Source organism: Mauremys reevesii, linkage group 26, assembly GCF_016161935.1.
Source record: "Mauremys reevesii isolate NIE-2019 linkage group 26, ASM1616193v1, whole genome shotgun sequence".
NCBI lineage: Eukaryota > Metazoa > Chordata > Testudines > Geoemydidae > Mauremys > Mauremys reevesii.
The window spans coordinates 4,306,729-4,322,255 of NC_052648.1; the positions used below are offsets into that span (position 1 = coordinate 4,306,729).

General features: G+C 48.9%; 2 protein-coding genes across 6 annotated transcripts in view; one reads left to right on the plus strand and one right to left on the minus strand.

Moving 5' to 3' along the window:
• Positions 1 to 743: 743 nt before the first annotated feature.
• On the minus strand, positions 744 to 14,848 carry GAMT (guanidinoacetate N-methyltransferase). Of its 2 annotated transcripts, none has more exons than XM_039515321.1 (7): positions 14,694 to 14,848; positions 9,881 to 10,105; positions 6,210 to 6,355; positions 4,695 to 4,758; positions 3,572 to 3,639; positions 2,474 to 2,584; positions 744 to 1,905 (listed from the first exon to the last, which is right to left on the minus strand). In XM_039515321.1, exons 1-7 carry the CDS (start codon positions 14,761 to 14,763, stop codon positions 1,765 to 1,767), a joined length of 825 nt encoding a protein of 274 aa, XP_039371255.1. In that variant the 5' UTR covers positions 14,764 to 14,848; the 3' UTR covers positions 744 to 1,764. The 2 variants fall into 2 exon arrangements, with proteins under 2 accessions (XP_039371255.1, XP_039371256.1); XM_039515322.1 differs by lacking the exon at positions 14,694 to 14,848 and adding an exon at positions 13,713 to 13,731.
• DAZAP1 (DAZ associated protein 1) overlaps positions 13,889 to 15,527 on the plus strand; it is a 35,688-nt gene continuing 34,049 nt past the window's right edge. For 2 of the 4 annotated variants that reach the window (XM_039515315.1, XM_039515316.1), the window contains exon 1: positions 13,891 to 14,117. In XM_039515315.1, coding sequence (XP_039371249.1) covers positions 14,086 to 14,117 — 32 coding nt within the window. In that variant the 5' untranslated portion in view covers positions 13,891 to 14,085. Of the gene's footprint in view, positions 14,118 to 15,527 lie in introns of all 4 variants that reach the window. The other 2 variants (XM_039515317.1, XM_039515319.1) reach the window with 2 other exon arrangements.

Here is a 15,527-nt window from a genome sequence, read left to right on the forward strand (position 1 = left end):
ATCACTGATCTTCAGTCATCGCTTCAGCCAACCCATTAACTCCCAACCCTTTTATAATCTTTACTGCTAAGTTAGTCCCTCTGGATAGACTTTTGCGAGTCTTCTCTGAACTCCATTCAGTTCATCTTCATCGTTCTGATAATGTGATGCCTAGTACAATGTCCCAGGTACTGCAGCACCAGAGCTGTACAGAGAAGGATTTACCTCCCTGTTCCACGTCTGTGCATACAACACAACTGTACTTGACCTCTCTTTAGAGCTATAGCTTCCATTGGATACTTAGCACTTTTGTACAGGTTGCTTAACTAAGTGCTGAGACCCCCTGCCTGTCATGCTGACCAACATTCTCACTGTTTTCTTTGCTCCCCCATTTCCATCAGTATCTACACCTTATCTCTTGTCTTGGAAGCTGTGTGGGGCAGGGACCATGCATCTGTACAGCCCCTGGTGCAACGGGGTCTTGGTTTGTGGGCTCACAGTCTACATTTAGGCACCTGCTTTATCTAGAACCTTGCCCAGCAATCTTATTAAAAGGCTGCGGCCTTTGTGAAAATGGGACAGGACTAGAAAGCTTCTAAGCCGATCTTAGGCTGCCTACATCAGGACCACAGGAGATGCTGAAGAGTAAACAGATTGGTGATTTGCTACCAGCACTTCAAGCCATCTGTAATGAGGAGCACAGAGCCTTGGCAGAGTTACACATGTGCTTATACAAAATGAAAATAAATCTGAAGTCTCAGCTGTAGATTGAAATCAATTTAATGTCTTTAGTGTTCGTATTAATAGCATGTCCACCACATCTGTGTACAGAGGTGGGTAATTATTCATGTAGTGGTAAACTTCCAGGAAGGTCATAAGAATGTTACCAAAATCTTAATTAAAAACAGGCCATTAGCCAAAAATACGAGGAGAGTTTCCCACGAGATTTGCTCTGGGAGTTGTCTGAATCTCATTTAATTACACAAATGCAAATGTCAGGCTTTCAGAATTAAGCTCTGGGGTGAAGGGTACTTTACTCAGCTTGTCGTGGAGAGTCAAGTCTTGATCTTTAAAAAAAGGACAGTGTTCCACAGGGAGCCTAGATTTGGAAATCCCTCCAAGTTACCTACAGTCCCCTCCTGATTTTTACTTTAATCAACCTTGTGGAGCCTACAGCTAGGGCTCTGAGCGCTGGTCAAACCCCACAATAAAAACATTCTTTAAAAACGTAGGAGAAATGCCCCAGATCCACAGTCAGGCCATCCCACAAGGGGTCTGCACCCAGGACCGTTTCTTTGACCAAATAACACCTAGCTCTGACCTAGTGCCTTACAGCCATAGATCTGAAAGCATTGTGGGGAGAAGGGGATAATGATGTATTGTGGATGGGGAAACTGAGGCACAGAGGGGGCAGTGACTTGTTCATACGCACCAGCAGCTCAGTGGCAGCACTGGGAATAGAAGGCAGGCGTCCTGAATCCCAGTCCTTGCCACTTGGCCCCTTTGTGGTGCAGGGTCCACTACCGACGTGCTAGTTCTAAACTGTCACAAACTTCCAACTATACTTTCCAAAATCCTCCCCGCCCTCCAGTCTTCCTGGAAAGTCCAGTCGATATGTTAATGTTCCCTCATTAGTACCGTAAAGAGATGAATATTTCCTCCCCTCCCTGGATTGTCAATAGCCAGTCCTTGATTTCGTTTTCACTCCTGCTGGCAGGATTTCTTCTCTTGCTCTTCGTTGCAGCAGCCGAGCGAGCGAGACGGGAGTGGGTGCTGGATGGCTGCTCACTGTTTGAGGATGGTGGGCGTGATCATCTTGTGGAAGGAGTAGTAGCGGCAGTCCTCGGGCGGGAGCAAGTCCATCACGCTGGTGCTTATGTTCTCCTTCTTGAACCCTGCCTCCATCAGGTGTGCAACTTGAGTCTCCTAAGGGAGGGACAGGCGAGGTTCTGAGCCACCTCTCCCTGAACACAGAGTCTGATCCTCAGTGAACGCGACACCTAACCCTTTGTTTAACTGGTCTGGTTACATTAAAATGACTCTGCCCCAGCCACTAAGATGGCTGAAGCTTTAGTACGGCCCTGGAAAAACACCCACTGTACTCGATGATGCTTCTGAAATGTATCCTTTAACTGGGTCCCGCCAAGCCCTACTTGTCAACCGTTCCTTCCTGTTCATGTTACCACCTGCCTGTTATCCAGCCGTGCCATTTACCGGAGGGCCTGTTTCCAAAGGGCTGAGGACTGACCTGCTTTTCTGTGGATCTAATCCAGGCCTGTAAAACTCGTGTGCTCGTTTGTGTCTGCAAACCAACTGGCAGGTGCGAGGCTAAATGCAGCTCTGCGCCCACAGCCGGCAGGTGGTAGGACTCTGGTATCTGAATGCTCCTCTCAGCAGCCACCTTGGGCGAATGAGAAACGACTGCAGGGTTTGGCACCCCCTCGCCTGCAGTCGTGTCTGCCATCGGGCTCTCCAAGCCTTTGCCCGTCCTCACCTCAAACATCTTCTCGATGTCCGTGTACTCCGTCTTGAGCAGCTCCCCCCAGGACGTCAGGTTGCAGTAGGTAAGCACGCCGCCGGCTTTCAGCAAGCGGAAAGCGTGACCCTGTGGGAGAGGGAAACAAACCGGAGGCTGATGGGATTTAGGGGCTGGCCTAAACACCGGGCTCCTCTCTGCCCCTTTGTGGGGCAGGAGCCTTCCCTCCGTAGCGTAGGGTTGACAACTTGTAATGTTTAAAAAACGGATTCTCCAGCAGGAGTGCAGGAACATCCCGTGCCCCGCCCCTTCTCCTGAGGCTCCCCCTCCCACCCTACCCCCGCCAGGAGGGACTTGCCTGCGGAGATGGGTCTGGGGATGGCTGAGTAGGGGCTGGAGTGGGTGATGACCTAGTGCCTTCCTGCTTGGAGTAACTGGACTTTGGGTGTCCGGTCAGTAGATCTGACTAGACACTGTCAGGTCCCCTTTTTTACTGGATGTTCCAGTCAAAAACCGGGCACCTGGCCATCCGACTGTAGCGCCTGCCATTTAGAACAACCTCCCCCTACGCCTCCCCTCTCCATTTCCTTTCAGAGAATCTCTGAAAACTTCAATTGTCCCTTGCTAGGGTCGGTCCCTCTTCCACATAACTCCAGCAAAACACTTCTTGGGTAGCCTTGGTAGGAAAGGTGCCGCAGGAGACAAACGGGGGCTACATGCAAAAATCCCACATCCCTAAAACACCCTGGGCCCCAAAGCAGCATGGAGAAGCTGATGGCTGTAACGTAACAACGGGCAAGGGCTCATCCTAGCAAGTCCCTCAGGGCCGGTGCCATCTCATGATGACTCCCGGGTGGCTTTGGACGTGGGCTACAGATTTAACTCTCCAGCTCAGAGAGGCCGTCTCTTCCTCTGGGGAATTACAGTCCTGACCCTGCCCGGTGATGTGTCCTCAGTTCCCAGAGAAACCCAACCGGAGCCGAGAGCACTCAGCACCTTGTCTGAGCAGGCCCCAAATGACTGGCGCTGCTGCAGAAACACTAGCAGGGGGCTTGCAATATGCGGATAATGAGTGCAGAACGCTGCTCGCTGGAGAACAGCAGCAGAGCCTTTTACCTTGATAAAGCTGAACTGGTGGGTGTGCCAGGTTTCTGCTGAGAGGGGGTAGGTATCATAGAGGATGCCTGTCCAGGAAAACCGAGGGAAATAAAGCATTAGCCGCAAGAAATGCGGTAGCGTGGACTGGGAGCATTTAGTTGGGCTAAGATTCCTCTTCGTAGCTGGCTGCCTGGCGTGTCCTCCCCCCCCAACCCCCCAATACATGACAATTGAGTCACATGCATTTGATAACACCAATGTTGGTGATAGCTTCATCGTAACGAGAACAACGTGCTTTCCTTCTGCCAAGCTTTGGGAGGCTTGGCTACGCTGGCTAGCTGAATTTCATCCCTCCCGATTCAACGTGAACTAATGAGGCAGCAGGGCCTAGCGGTCAGGGCACCAAGCTGGGAGTCAGGAGGCATCAGTTCTATTCTTGGCTCTGCCACTGCCCTTGGGCAAGTCACCGCCCTTTTGTGTGCCTCAGTTTCCCCTCCAGGCCTTTGTCTTGTTGATTTAGACTGTAAGCCCGATAGGGCAGAATTGTCTCTCACCGTATGTGGGTGCACCACCTAGCCCAGTGGGGCTCCGGTGCTCTATTCACTAGGTCACACAACCTCCCATGTAGCTAATGTGCAGCTCCTCCAGCTACACATGGTTCTTAAAGTTCTAGGGTCTGATTTTTTTTCATAGAGCCTGAGCAAGGTCAGCTCCCTTTGAACTGGATGGAAGTTTCAGGTGCTCAACACCTGTGAAAATTAGGCCACCTGGTATATTTTCCTATGGGTGCATGGTCATTCCTACTCCTAGCATGAGTAAGCTCAGGTCCTGTTCAGAGTGGGTGTATGTAGCACCCTCCTATGGAGTATATAGCTAGAGCCTCTGATTCATGCTCCATTTGAATCCCCCCATTGTCTAATGACAACATAGAGTCCAGAACATTTCAGGCCAGAGCACGTGTCACTCTAAATACTGCCCACTAAACTAGGGCTTGCTGGCTCTGGGGTAGTTTGTCTTTCTCTGGGCCCCTGATCCATGGATGTCGTGGAGGTCCTCCCTGCCCGGCAGCCTCCTTCCCCACAACCCGCCCCTGGGATTCCAATGATCCCTTTGGATTTTTATTTCAATCTGCTTCCCTTACCGTCAAAGTGTCCATCTGGCAGCGTTGGCGCCACGTCTTCCCACAGCCCCTTCAAGGGGACGACCTTCAGGCAAGACAAGGAGAAGTCACAAGATGGCACGTAGGCACAGACTCTGATCAATGAGTGACTAAACAGAGAATAAGAAACACCCAGGGAATGGGGCAGGAAGGAAGAGTTGGCTCAATTTCCACTACAAGCAGCATTAAACTTGGTTTCCGCTTAACAAGCCCCGATTAAATATGAAAGTCCAGCTCCACAATGGGTGTACGTCGCTGGAGCGTGACAGCTTCAAAGGAGCTAAGCTGCTCTGCACTGAGAATTGGGCGAGTGTGTGTGTGTGTCACAAGACCAGCATTTGCAACTTCTAACAATCAGATATTGGGCCAAAGCCCACCCTGGTGTAATTCAAGTCCAAGTTATACTAGGGACGGATTTGGCCTAGTAAAAGTATGTTGGGGGGGGGGGGCACAAGTGAAATTCAACCCCACTGGCCTCTCGCTGGTCCTCAGTGGAGTGGCATCCATGTAACCCAGGGCTGATGTGGTGCCTGTGTGTGTTAGATTAACTGAGGATCCTCTACCCCAGGGGTAGGCAACCTATGGCATACGAGCTGATTTTCAGTGGCACTCACAGTGTCTGGGTCCTGGCCACCGGTCTGGGGAGCTCTGCATTTGAATTTAATTTTAAATGAAGCTTCTTAAACCTTTTAAAAACCTTATTTACTTTACATACAACAATAGTTTAGTTATATATTATAGACTTATAGAAAGAGACCTTCTAAAAACATTAAAATGTATTACTGGCATGTGAAACCTTAAATCAGAGTGAATAAATGAAGACTCAGCATACCACTTTGGAAAGGTTGCTGACCCCTGCTCTGCCCCAGCAAGTGGACGCTAATACACTGTGACTGATTTAAAAAATGGGTTTATGGTGCAAATTAATAAACAACTTGATACTAGTGAGTGTGCAGGAACCGTGTGGGGCCAGCCTTTGCTTTACCAAGAGAGTTAATGGTTTGCTTAATGGAGTGGTTATGTGTTCCTAAACTTTTCTTCTGCTTCCAAGTTATGAAAGTTTTGGTTTTTTGAACTCTGGTTCCAAGGGTTTCCTCATTCAGCTCAGGGAAATCTGGAGGGTAAGAAATGGGCAGGAAGGCTGGCCTAGTGGTTAGGGCACTGGGGATTGACTCGCAATCTGGAGTCAGTTCCTGGCCCTGACAGTCTTCCTGTGTCATCTAGCCTGTGCCTCACCTCCCCAGCTGTAAGATGGGGGTAATGTTTTGGAGAGTGGGAGGAGGGACAAAATCCTTTACCAAGTGCAAGGCACTCGGAGCCTGGTGATAAGGGCTGTATATGGACACAGCTACACAGCCAGAGATTGGGATAAGTTCCCCTCCCCATCCCAGGCCATATTGTGGCCCTTTGATGCTCCCACCTGAGCTCAGCTGTAGCTACAAAGGTGCACGGAGTCTGCAACGCATCCTTGTCTACAGCGAGCGGAGCTGCTCGTACCTTGTGTGGCTGTTTCTTGGCCCACTCCTGCAGCCTCTGGAAGACGCCCTCATTGCATTCAATGATCCAGTGCTCTTCAATGTCAAACTCTTCCAGTTTGGTGGCGGCGATGGCCATGCCAAACCCTACTTCCAGCACACGGCCGCCTGGGGAAAGACAGGTCACAGCCTGGCTACCAGTGTTCTGCAGGCACGCTTGGGAGTTGTATCCTGCGATCAAGACAGCTGTCATTTAAGGCAGCTGGTCCCTTAGTCTTCTGTGCTGAGATACAAACCTGGGAGGAACTGGCTGGGCCGGTATAGAGCCTTTCACCTATAGGTCACTGGTGCGGGTCCAAGCCAGGCTGCTAGTGACCAGCAGTCATTACTATCCGAAGGCTTTTTGGTCTTGATGTCTGCCACCACCCAGCTGGCTCTAGCTGGGTCTCCTCTCTCGGCAGTCTCAGCAATGTGACCAAGGACTGGATGGGCCGTGGAGACTGAAAATCACTCTTAGCCCTAAAGGAGGTCCCTCCAGGTCAGGGTGGGGTCACATCAATAGGGTAGCATGCAGAGGAAGCTTGTCCCGCCTCTGCATGTTGGACCCATTCTCAAGCCAGGGGATTTTCATGCTCTGGCCCCTTTCATTAGCACTAAGTTAACTTAGAAAAATGAAGGAAGATCAAGGCAAGGTGTGAATCAGCACCAAGGGGCCTGCCCAGCTGGCTAAATCAAAGCTGGATTGGAAAACGGTGCAGTGATTTGTTACTTATCTACTCTCACTCTAGCCATGTCTCTGTCCTCCTGTACCTTAAACATAAAACCTTCCTCCTAACTCATGGGTGTCCTGCCTAACTGGATAGAAAACCCAGCAAATGTGTTGGAAGAGAAAAGGAGATAAGGAGTTTGAAAACCTCTGGAAGGCACAAGATCCACATGGCTTGGCAGGCTAGAAAATTAATTCACCAGCACAGGAATGGCTCAGTGCGTGCAGACTCCCAATCAGTGGGTGTAAAGTCCTACCACTGACCCCTTTCACCCAGGATGTGATGGCGTTACTTCCTCCAGCAACATGCAACCCTGTAAAATCCTTGAATGGGCATGACTGAAAGGAAGTTTCTGCATACCTTAGTCCTTTGGTCTATTGTCAGTCACCTCCCAAACACAGTCATCATTTTATTCTTAAGGGGACATTGTTGGGTTAAATTATTACTTAAACATAAATATCCTCAGTCATCCAACTATTAATCCCTGAAATTATTAAAACTATACAAGAAATTACTTCTTCCCCCCACCCATTTATTCTGTTGCTTTGCTGGTAGAGGGAAACTCAGTTTGTCAGTTTCATCTTTGTTTCTAGTCAGTTTCACTTTCTTTTCCCTGATGTGGTCCTGATCATGCAAACACCTACCTGCAGGCTTAACTTTAAACATGTGACAATCCCACTGATGGCAAGGGGACTGCTCATGTGCTTGTATAAGTGCATGTTCAGGATCAGAGCCTAACTGTCTGGGAGGATGCTTTGAAAATGTAACACTGAATAAGTTATTACCCTATTCTGGCCCTCATGCATTGGAGTAGCACCACAATGGCTGGAGCTGCACAAGCCTCCAGGTAATGTTTGAATCCGTAGAGACAGAGGATTGAAGAAAAAGCTCTGTGGAGCTCAAAAGCATGTCTCTTTCACCAACAGAAGTTGGTCCAATTAAAGATATTCCCTCCCCCACCTCGTCTCTCATATCCTGGCACAAACATGGCTACAACAACACTGCAAAACAGACTGGAGAAAAGCAGAGGTCCAACTCCTCTCTGACAATGGCTATCACCAAATACTTCAAAAGAAGGTTCAGAAATTAACCTGCCCTTGGAGAATGTTTCTTCCTGACCCCCATCAGAGAGAGGGGAGTTTATGCCCTAAAAGGGGGGTTATCGTCCTTCTAAACTTTGAGGATTTTTTCCTCCAAAACAATTTTTAAAACCCATAATACCTGCATTACTTATATGAAATGTGGTTAGATCTTTTCCTAACAAAATCAAACTACCTGATCCCTCTCGGCTGTTTCTCTGGTAACAATTCACTGCTTGTGGAAATGCCACTACAAATCTCCAGGTGACATGTTTCAAGAGCTTTGGGCCTAAACCATAGCGTACTGAAGTCTTTACCACACTTGGTAAAGCAACCCCCATCCTTTCAAAGTATTTATACCTGCTCCTGTATTTTCCATTCCATGCATCTGATGAAGTGGGTTCTAGCCCATGAAAGCTTATGCCCAAATAAATGTGTTAGTCTTTAAGGTGGCATAAGGACTCCTCGTTGTTTTTGCTGATACAGACTAACACGGCTACCACTCTGAAACCTGAACTCCATGTGAGTCTTTCCATTCATTTCAATAGGCTTTGGATCAGACACTTTGTTTTTAAATGAAAAGTAAAGTGCAAAGATCAAGGAAAGCACCAGAGGGTTCTGGTAATTTAGCCCCTCCTCCCATGAAGAACTGCAGACCTCCCAACCCCCTCTCTTGCCCCACGGATAAGTCTGCAGCTATTTGGAAACTTGTCTTCTATTACACAGAGCACAACTGTTTAACACAGCTACTGTTACAGTGGAGCTATTCTTAACCTTGCCTCTAGTGGAGCATATGGATTGGCCTGGCATTTACAGTTAAAATGTGCATTGCATGACAGAGAAGAGTGAACACCAAGGACAATGGACAGGGGATAATATATACACTGTTGGAGTTCTCTTGACTTTAGACTGAAAAGCTACAACAGGCCTGATTTTCCCCCATAATGTTACCTTCAAAGCAGTGCAAAAATCAAATACTTTAAAGGCATCCATGTAGAATGAAAATCCAAAACACTGATCTGAAGTCTCGATCCACCTGGCCAAGCCATATTTAAAGTTTAGTTAGGGGACGTGAACCGCTGTACTGATGTACTCAAAACCACATTTTCCCCTCTGGCTTCCATTGCTCTTTGAATCACGGAGCGAATCAATTCATAAAAAGCTGACAATGACTTTGATATGCTAGCGGTAAGTGCTGCTAACAATACACAGTTACGTGGGCAATTACTTCACCGGAAGGTTTAAAAAACACTGTGCTTTTGGCTCTATGCTGGGAGCTCAGCTCCTTATTTAAAAGAGGCTAAAGAGCTGTATGTTTTATTCAACGCCAGTCCTCACAGAGGGAGGAAATGCTTGTTACATTATCAATTCATTTCAGGATACGCACAGCCCAGCTCCTATTTGATAAAGGAAACAGAACTTTCAATCTTCTAACATGTAGCAGCTTCTCTTTAACACTATCAGTTGGTGCTGTGAACAGTGCAAAGGGAAAATCAACTGAAGCAAGATTCCAAAAGACACGTACACCCTCAGCCGTGTCTGCAAACTGCTTTTTATTTCATAGTCTGAGCTGCACGTTAGACTAAGAACATAGTGCAACATTAATTCCCAGGCTAAATTGCTTTGTTAGCTGCTGTTCCCAAATGCACAAAAACCTTGGGAAGCTTATCTCAACAAACAACAAGAAGCCCCATTCAGGACAGCGTTCCAGAGTGGAAAATGACAGAAAACACTTGAATTCAGTTCCAAATAAAATCTCTCTGAATCCCCACTAGTTCATCACAACTCCTAGCCGCTGCCAATACTCGCTCCCCCTGCAAGGAGCTGGGACCTCAGGAGTCAGTTACCTTTGGATGCTGCTACCGTAGCCAGAGAATGCATATAAGGGGTCTCCCACCTCTCCATCACTGGTTTGCCCAAGATCTCTAAGTGGGTGTCCGTCTGATTGAAGCCAGCATCTGCCTCCTTCCATGACGGCTTGCAGTTCTCTCCCTGGAGGAAGATAGGACGAGCAGCCTCGGAGGAGCTCATGGTATTGCTAGTACTCCCACCGGAGAGGAAAGTCCAGCAGGCTAAGGAGGGGAGAGGAGAGAAAGGGAGCCCCCTGTGATCTCGCTGGCTTTATATAGGCAAGCCAGAAACTGCTGCGTGTGCAAAGAAGAGCACAGGCTACTTCTGGGTTATCTGGGCTGTGGTCCTGAGCATGCCCAGTAAAAGGTGGGAGAGGAGGAGGGCAGAGATGTGAATGAGGAGGGACATCTGCTGATGCCTTGGAGAAATGCATTGACACACATCACCCGGGCTGAGCAAAAGCAGGTTGCAAGGAGACATGTAAACAGCGCACTTCCACTCCCTCTGTGATCAGGGAAGGAAGGAATCTTTCGTTATCATTCCGTCCAACACATGGAGCCACAGCTTACACTAACTGCAACACAGGACATTGCCAAGGTGCGGGACAAGCTAAAGGAACAAGGATATTAACGCCTCACTGACACCTGCAGCAAAATCCCTTCATGCGTATCTTACACGGGAGTCCCTATCGAAAAGAGGGAGATTTGGCAGGTTTGGAAAAGGGTGTGTGAGTGAGGGTCCACTACTGGGCAAAAGGCAGCTGAAATCAATGGCTCAAGGGCTAGGCTCATACTTACAGTTCCTCAAGGCAAGGAGAAGTCCTCAAGAAAATTTCTGTCTAGCCACACTCCATCAGCCACCCCTAAAAGTGCAGCCTGGTTGGATGGCATATCCCTGCCCAGCACATGGGCTTCTTATCTGCACTCTACCCACTGGGATCAAAGCAATTCTCTTCTCTCAAAGCAGATTGCGCTGTTAGCCTAACCTTACGCCAAGTGCATCACCTATGCAGTTTTGTGCAAGCCATCTGCCTACAGAAATACCACACCACTCCCAAACTCGGGTGTGTCCGTGCATCAGTCTTTCTCTGTGAATTTTAAGTCTCTTTGCCCTAACCCCTGAGATAAAGACTATCCCGCAAACGCTTACGGGTATGCTTAACTTTACTACTGTAAGTAGTCCCATCGACTTGGTAGTAAAGTGAATTCTATCTAGTAAAGTGAATTTTATCTTTGCAGGATCCGGGGATAGGGGCATAGTTTTCATAAGTGCTGAGTACCCACAGCTGAACTCAGACGGCGTTTTGGGTACACAGCACTTCTGCCAATCAAACCCTTAAATATCCTTCTGGGATTCAGCTAGAGCCACTAGATGTCCCTGCTTCTCTATTATCAGGAGGGTGAGCCGGGCATCCCTGCTGTGTGACTTTTTCAATAGATAGAAAGTTAGATTTCCAAAAAACAAAACAAAAAACCCACCTCAAGTGTGAGATTTTAAATGTCACATCGAAACCCACATAAGCAAAATCCTTCCTCCCAATAAGGAGAGGTTTTCAATAAAATTGCCTTAGACTTAATTCAAAATTAGGACGTTTTCCTCCCGAAGAACGAGATGTGGCAGGTGCATGCCAGAAAGATCAGACACCTGAGTAAAAATAAATCTGCAGAAATAAAACACCACTCCCAAACTGTGCGACATGTGGGATTAAATTGCCTTTCCTGCCCTCTACAGTCTGGGAGCATGTGTAATCCCACAAGCAAATTAGTGATAGGGAAGAGGGGGTGTCATGTGATTCATAGAAAGCTACAGAATCATAATGCTCCCAGATTGCTAGGGGACTAATATACAGCAATGGTGCTATATAAATACAAAACTAAATAATACTAGTTAACAAGGGCTAGGTATCCTTCTGACATTGAAATAAAACTACTCGCTGCCTGTTACAATATCATTGGCTTATGCTTTTCCCTTGTGCTGCACACAAACACAAGCTATCCATGCACCTATGGATGCTGGACATATAGGTCTTGTATGGACTCAAGGCTTGTCTACACTTAAAACACTGCAGCTGTGCAGTCTCAGAAAAGATCTACTGGCACTAGAAAAGGTTCAGAAAAGGGCAACTAAAATGATTAGGGGTTTGGAGAGGGTCCCATATGAGGAAAGATTAAAGAGGCTAGGACTTTTCAGCTTGGAAAAGAGGAGACTAAGGGGGGACATGATAGAGGTATATAAAATCATGAGTGATGTGGAGAAAGTGGATAAGGAAAAGTTATTTACTTATTCCCATAATACAAGAACTAGGGGCCACCAAATGAAATTAATAGGCAGCAGGTTTAAAACAAATAAAAGGAAGTTCTTCTTCACGCAGCGCACAGTCAACTTGTAGAACTCCTTACCTGAGGAGGTTGTGAAGGCTAGGACTATAACAATGTTTAAAAGGGGACTGGATAAATTCATGGTGGTTAAGTCCATAAATGGCTATTAGCCAGGATGGGTAAGGAATGGTGTCCCTAGCCTCTGTTTATCAGAGGGTGGTGATGGATGGCAGGAGAGAGATCACTTGATCATTGTCTGTTAGGTTCACTCCTTCTGGGGTACCTGGCATTGGCCACTGTCGGTAGACAGGATACTGGACTAGATGGACCGTTGGTCTGACCCAGTATGGCCATTCTTATGTTCTGTACTGCTTCAGGGAAGACATAACCTACGCCGCTGGGAGGAGTTCTCCCATTGGCACAGATAGGTTGATGGAGGAATTATCCCGTCATCCTAGCACTGTCTACCCCAGGGGTTAGGTTGGTTTAACTGGATTGCTCAGGGATGTGGATTTTTCACACCCCTGAGTTATGTAGTTATACCAACCTCATTTCCTAGGGTAGACCAGGCCTAAGGCTTTGCCTACATTTCAAAGTTTTGCTGGTTTAACTATGTTGGCTTAGTTAGGGCTGGTCTATGCAGAAAACTTACATCGACATCACAAAGTCTCTCAGGGCTGTGGAAAATCCACACCCTGATCAATTAGTTAAGCCGATCTAGTCCCCGGTGTAGACAGTGCTAGGCCGGTGTAGCTGCAGTGATGGGAGAGCCCCTCCCGTCACTGTAGTGAGTGTCTACACTGAAGCACTGCAGTGGGGCAGCCACTAAGTGCAGACTTAACCTCAAAGCGGCAAAAAAAAACATAGTGACATACAGTTATACCTGTACAAAAGTGCTTATGCCGGTATAGCTGTATCTACAGTAGGGCTTTTATTGGCATAACAATGTTGACAAAGTATTACACCACTGACATCGTTATTTTGGTTAAAAATCACATCCCTCTGTGACATAATGATACCAGCACAAAAACTGTGTGTAGACCAGGCCCGAGTCTAGGCAGAGCCATAGGCGCACACACACCTTACTAAACACCCAAGGACACCCCTGCCCCACATACCATCCCCCGCCCCCAGGCTGTACACACCATGCTATGCACACACTCTGACTGCGTCTACGCTGCAAGTGCTGTACTGCAGCTATGGGGCTGTAGCATAGACGCTTCCTACACAGACGGAAGGGTTTTTTCCATTTATGTAGTTAATCCACCTCTCTGAGAGGCTGGAGGTAGGCTGACAGAAACCTAGCTGAGGTCAACCTGACCCCCAGTGTTGACAAACTAGGCCCTTATTGTGCATTTTTTTCATGTCCCTGATCTATTTCTATCTTTAAGCGTAGACCAGGCCTCACCTGCAAACAACTTCCCTGCCAACCTCCTATTCCCTTTCACACGCTAAATCGTATGCATTCACTCCCATGGGCTCTCCCACGCGTACGCTCCTTAGCACCCACATGGCCTCTCTTTCTCGCACGGACTGCCCTCTCGCTCCCTCCTGCCGGCTCGACTCCGCATGGCTGCCGCGGGGCTGCACCACGTGTTAGCCAGCCCGCGCTGGACTACGTTTCCCGTCGTGCCCTGCGCCTGCCGCGCAGGCGCGCTACCCCCTTTCCCCGTACCCGCTCGTTGGGCGCGGTCCCGGAGACCCCGTAGCGAGGCCAGGGTGCACGCGCAGCGGCGGTTGGCGGGCGGCGCTGAGGGGAAGAGGGGGCCGGAGCCGCCGTTGCGCAGCTCGGGAGGGAAGCGGAGCCCGTGACCTTCCGCTGCTGCCGCCGCCTGGGCCTGAGGGAGCCGGGCCCGGCCCGGACGCTGCCTGGAGCCGCCGCCATGAACAACGTGGGAGGCGCTGACGAGATCGGGTGAGGGGGGGCGGCGCGGCGGCTGAGGGGCTCCGGGGACGCCGAGCCGTTGGGGGGGGGGGTTGTGCGAGGGAGGGAGCTGGGGGGATTCAGGGCGGGGAGAGCCCCCAGTGAAGGGGCTGAGACCGGGCAGTTCGAGGGGGGGGCTGGGATATTGCCCCCCCCCGGCTGCCCCTGGCCACGAGCTGGCGGCTGACGCCATCCTGAGTCCTCGCGTATCTCATCAGGGGAGGGGGTTTCCCCTCCACGTGCCGCCCCCCCCCAGGCCGGTCCCGCGCCTAGCCGGGGGCCTGGCGGCTGCAGGTGCTTCGAGCCGGGGCCCAAGGTCACAGGGGCTCCCTGCGAGCTCCCAAGCGGGAGCCTTTGCTCCCTCCTCCAGGCCGTGAATCGAACCGTCCGCGGAGCCCCATTTCCATGGGCCGGGGAGCATCCCATGTGTCGCGGGGGGGGGAGATCGCAGCCTTGTCTGTGAGTGCTTAGCCGGGTCCCAGCCGCGCGGTCAGCATAGACACACCACGAAGCGGGTATCATGGGACCCGAGCGACTGCGGCAGCCCTGCACCGAGCTTGTTCTCACCTTGATGTCGCCGAGGAAGATGCGAAATCTGCTGGCAGTCTTGCCCCAGGGCAAGGAGTCCCTGACTCATCAGGCTGTGCCCACATAGTTTCCCCCTTGTGTCGGGAGATGCACACTGAGGGTGAACTATACATCCGACTGTGGGGCTGAAACCTCTACCCCTCCGAGGCTGGCAGGACAAAGACGGAAACAGAGAGTCTTTTTATCTTCCCTCAGCTTCCCTACTAGAGACGGGAACCTTGTACTGTGCCTCTGTGCTCTTTTAACCTTCCCTTCCACCGACAGGCTTCCACAGATCAGTTTCACATTAGGAATCTTGAATGGCTGAATTTAAAAAAGAAAAGTTCCACTTGCTTTAAAGGCCTTCTGGGGACTTCGGCTATTCAAATAGATAATGGCATATATGGCTCCCCTTGGGTTTAAGATTGCACTTTATATAATTTTCCATACACTGATCAAACATTTACAATATTAAGACTCACAAGACAGTGCACAGTGCATAGGAGAATTGACAGAAAACTATAGAGTATCTTTATACAACACTGGTTGCCAAGTGTTTTGTTGTAGTGAAATGTAGCAACGGTTGACGGTGAATTTTTCCACCACATCCTTGTAAAAATTAAAATATACATAAAATCATAAACTAAAACCTTAGACTACATTTTTCAGAGTAGGCCGTGTTGTTAGTAAAAATCAAAAAAAAAAAGGAGTACTTACTTGTCCTTACTTATTTTTAATGATGAGATGAGAGAAGCCTCAGCTCAAAGAAGAGAGCTTTAGCTCGAAAAAGCATGCTTAAATAAATTTGTTAGTCTTTAAGATGCCACAAGTACT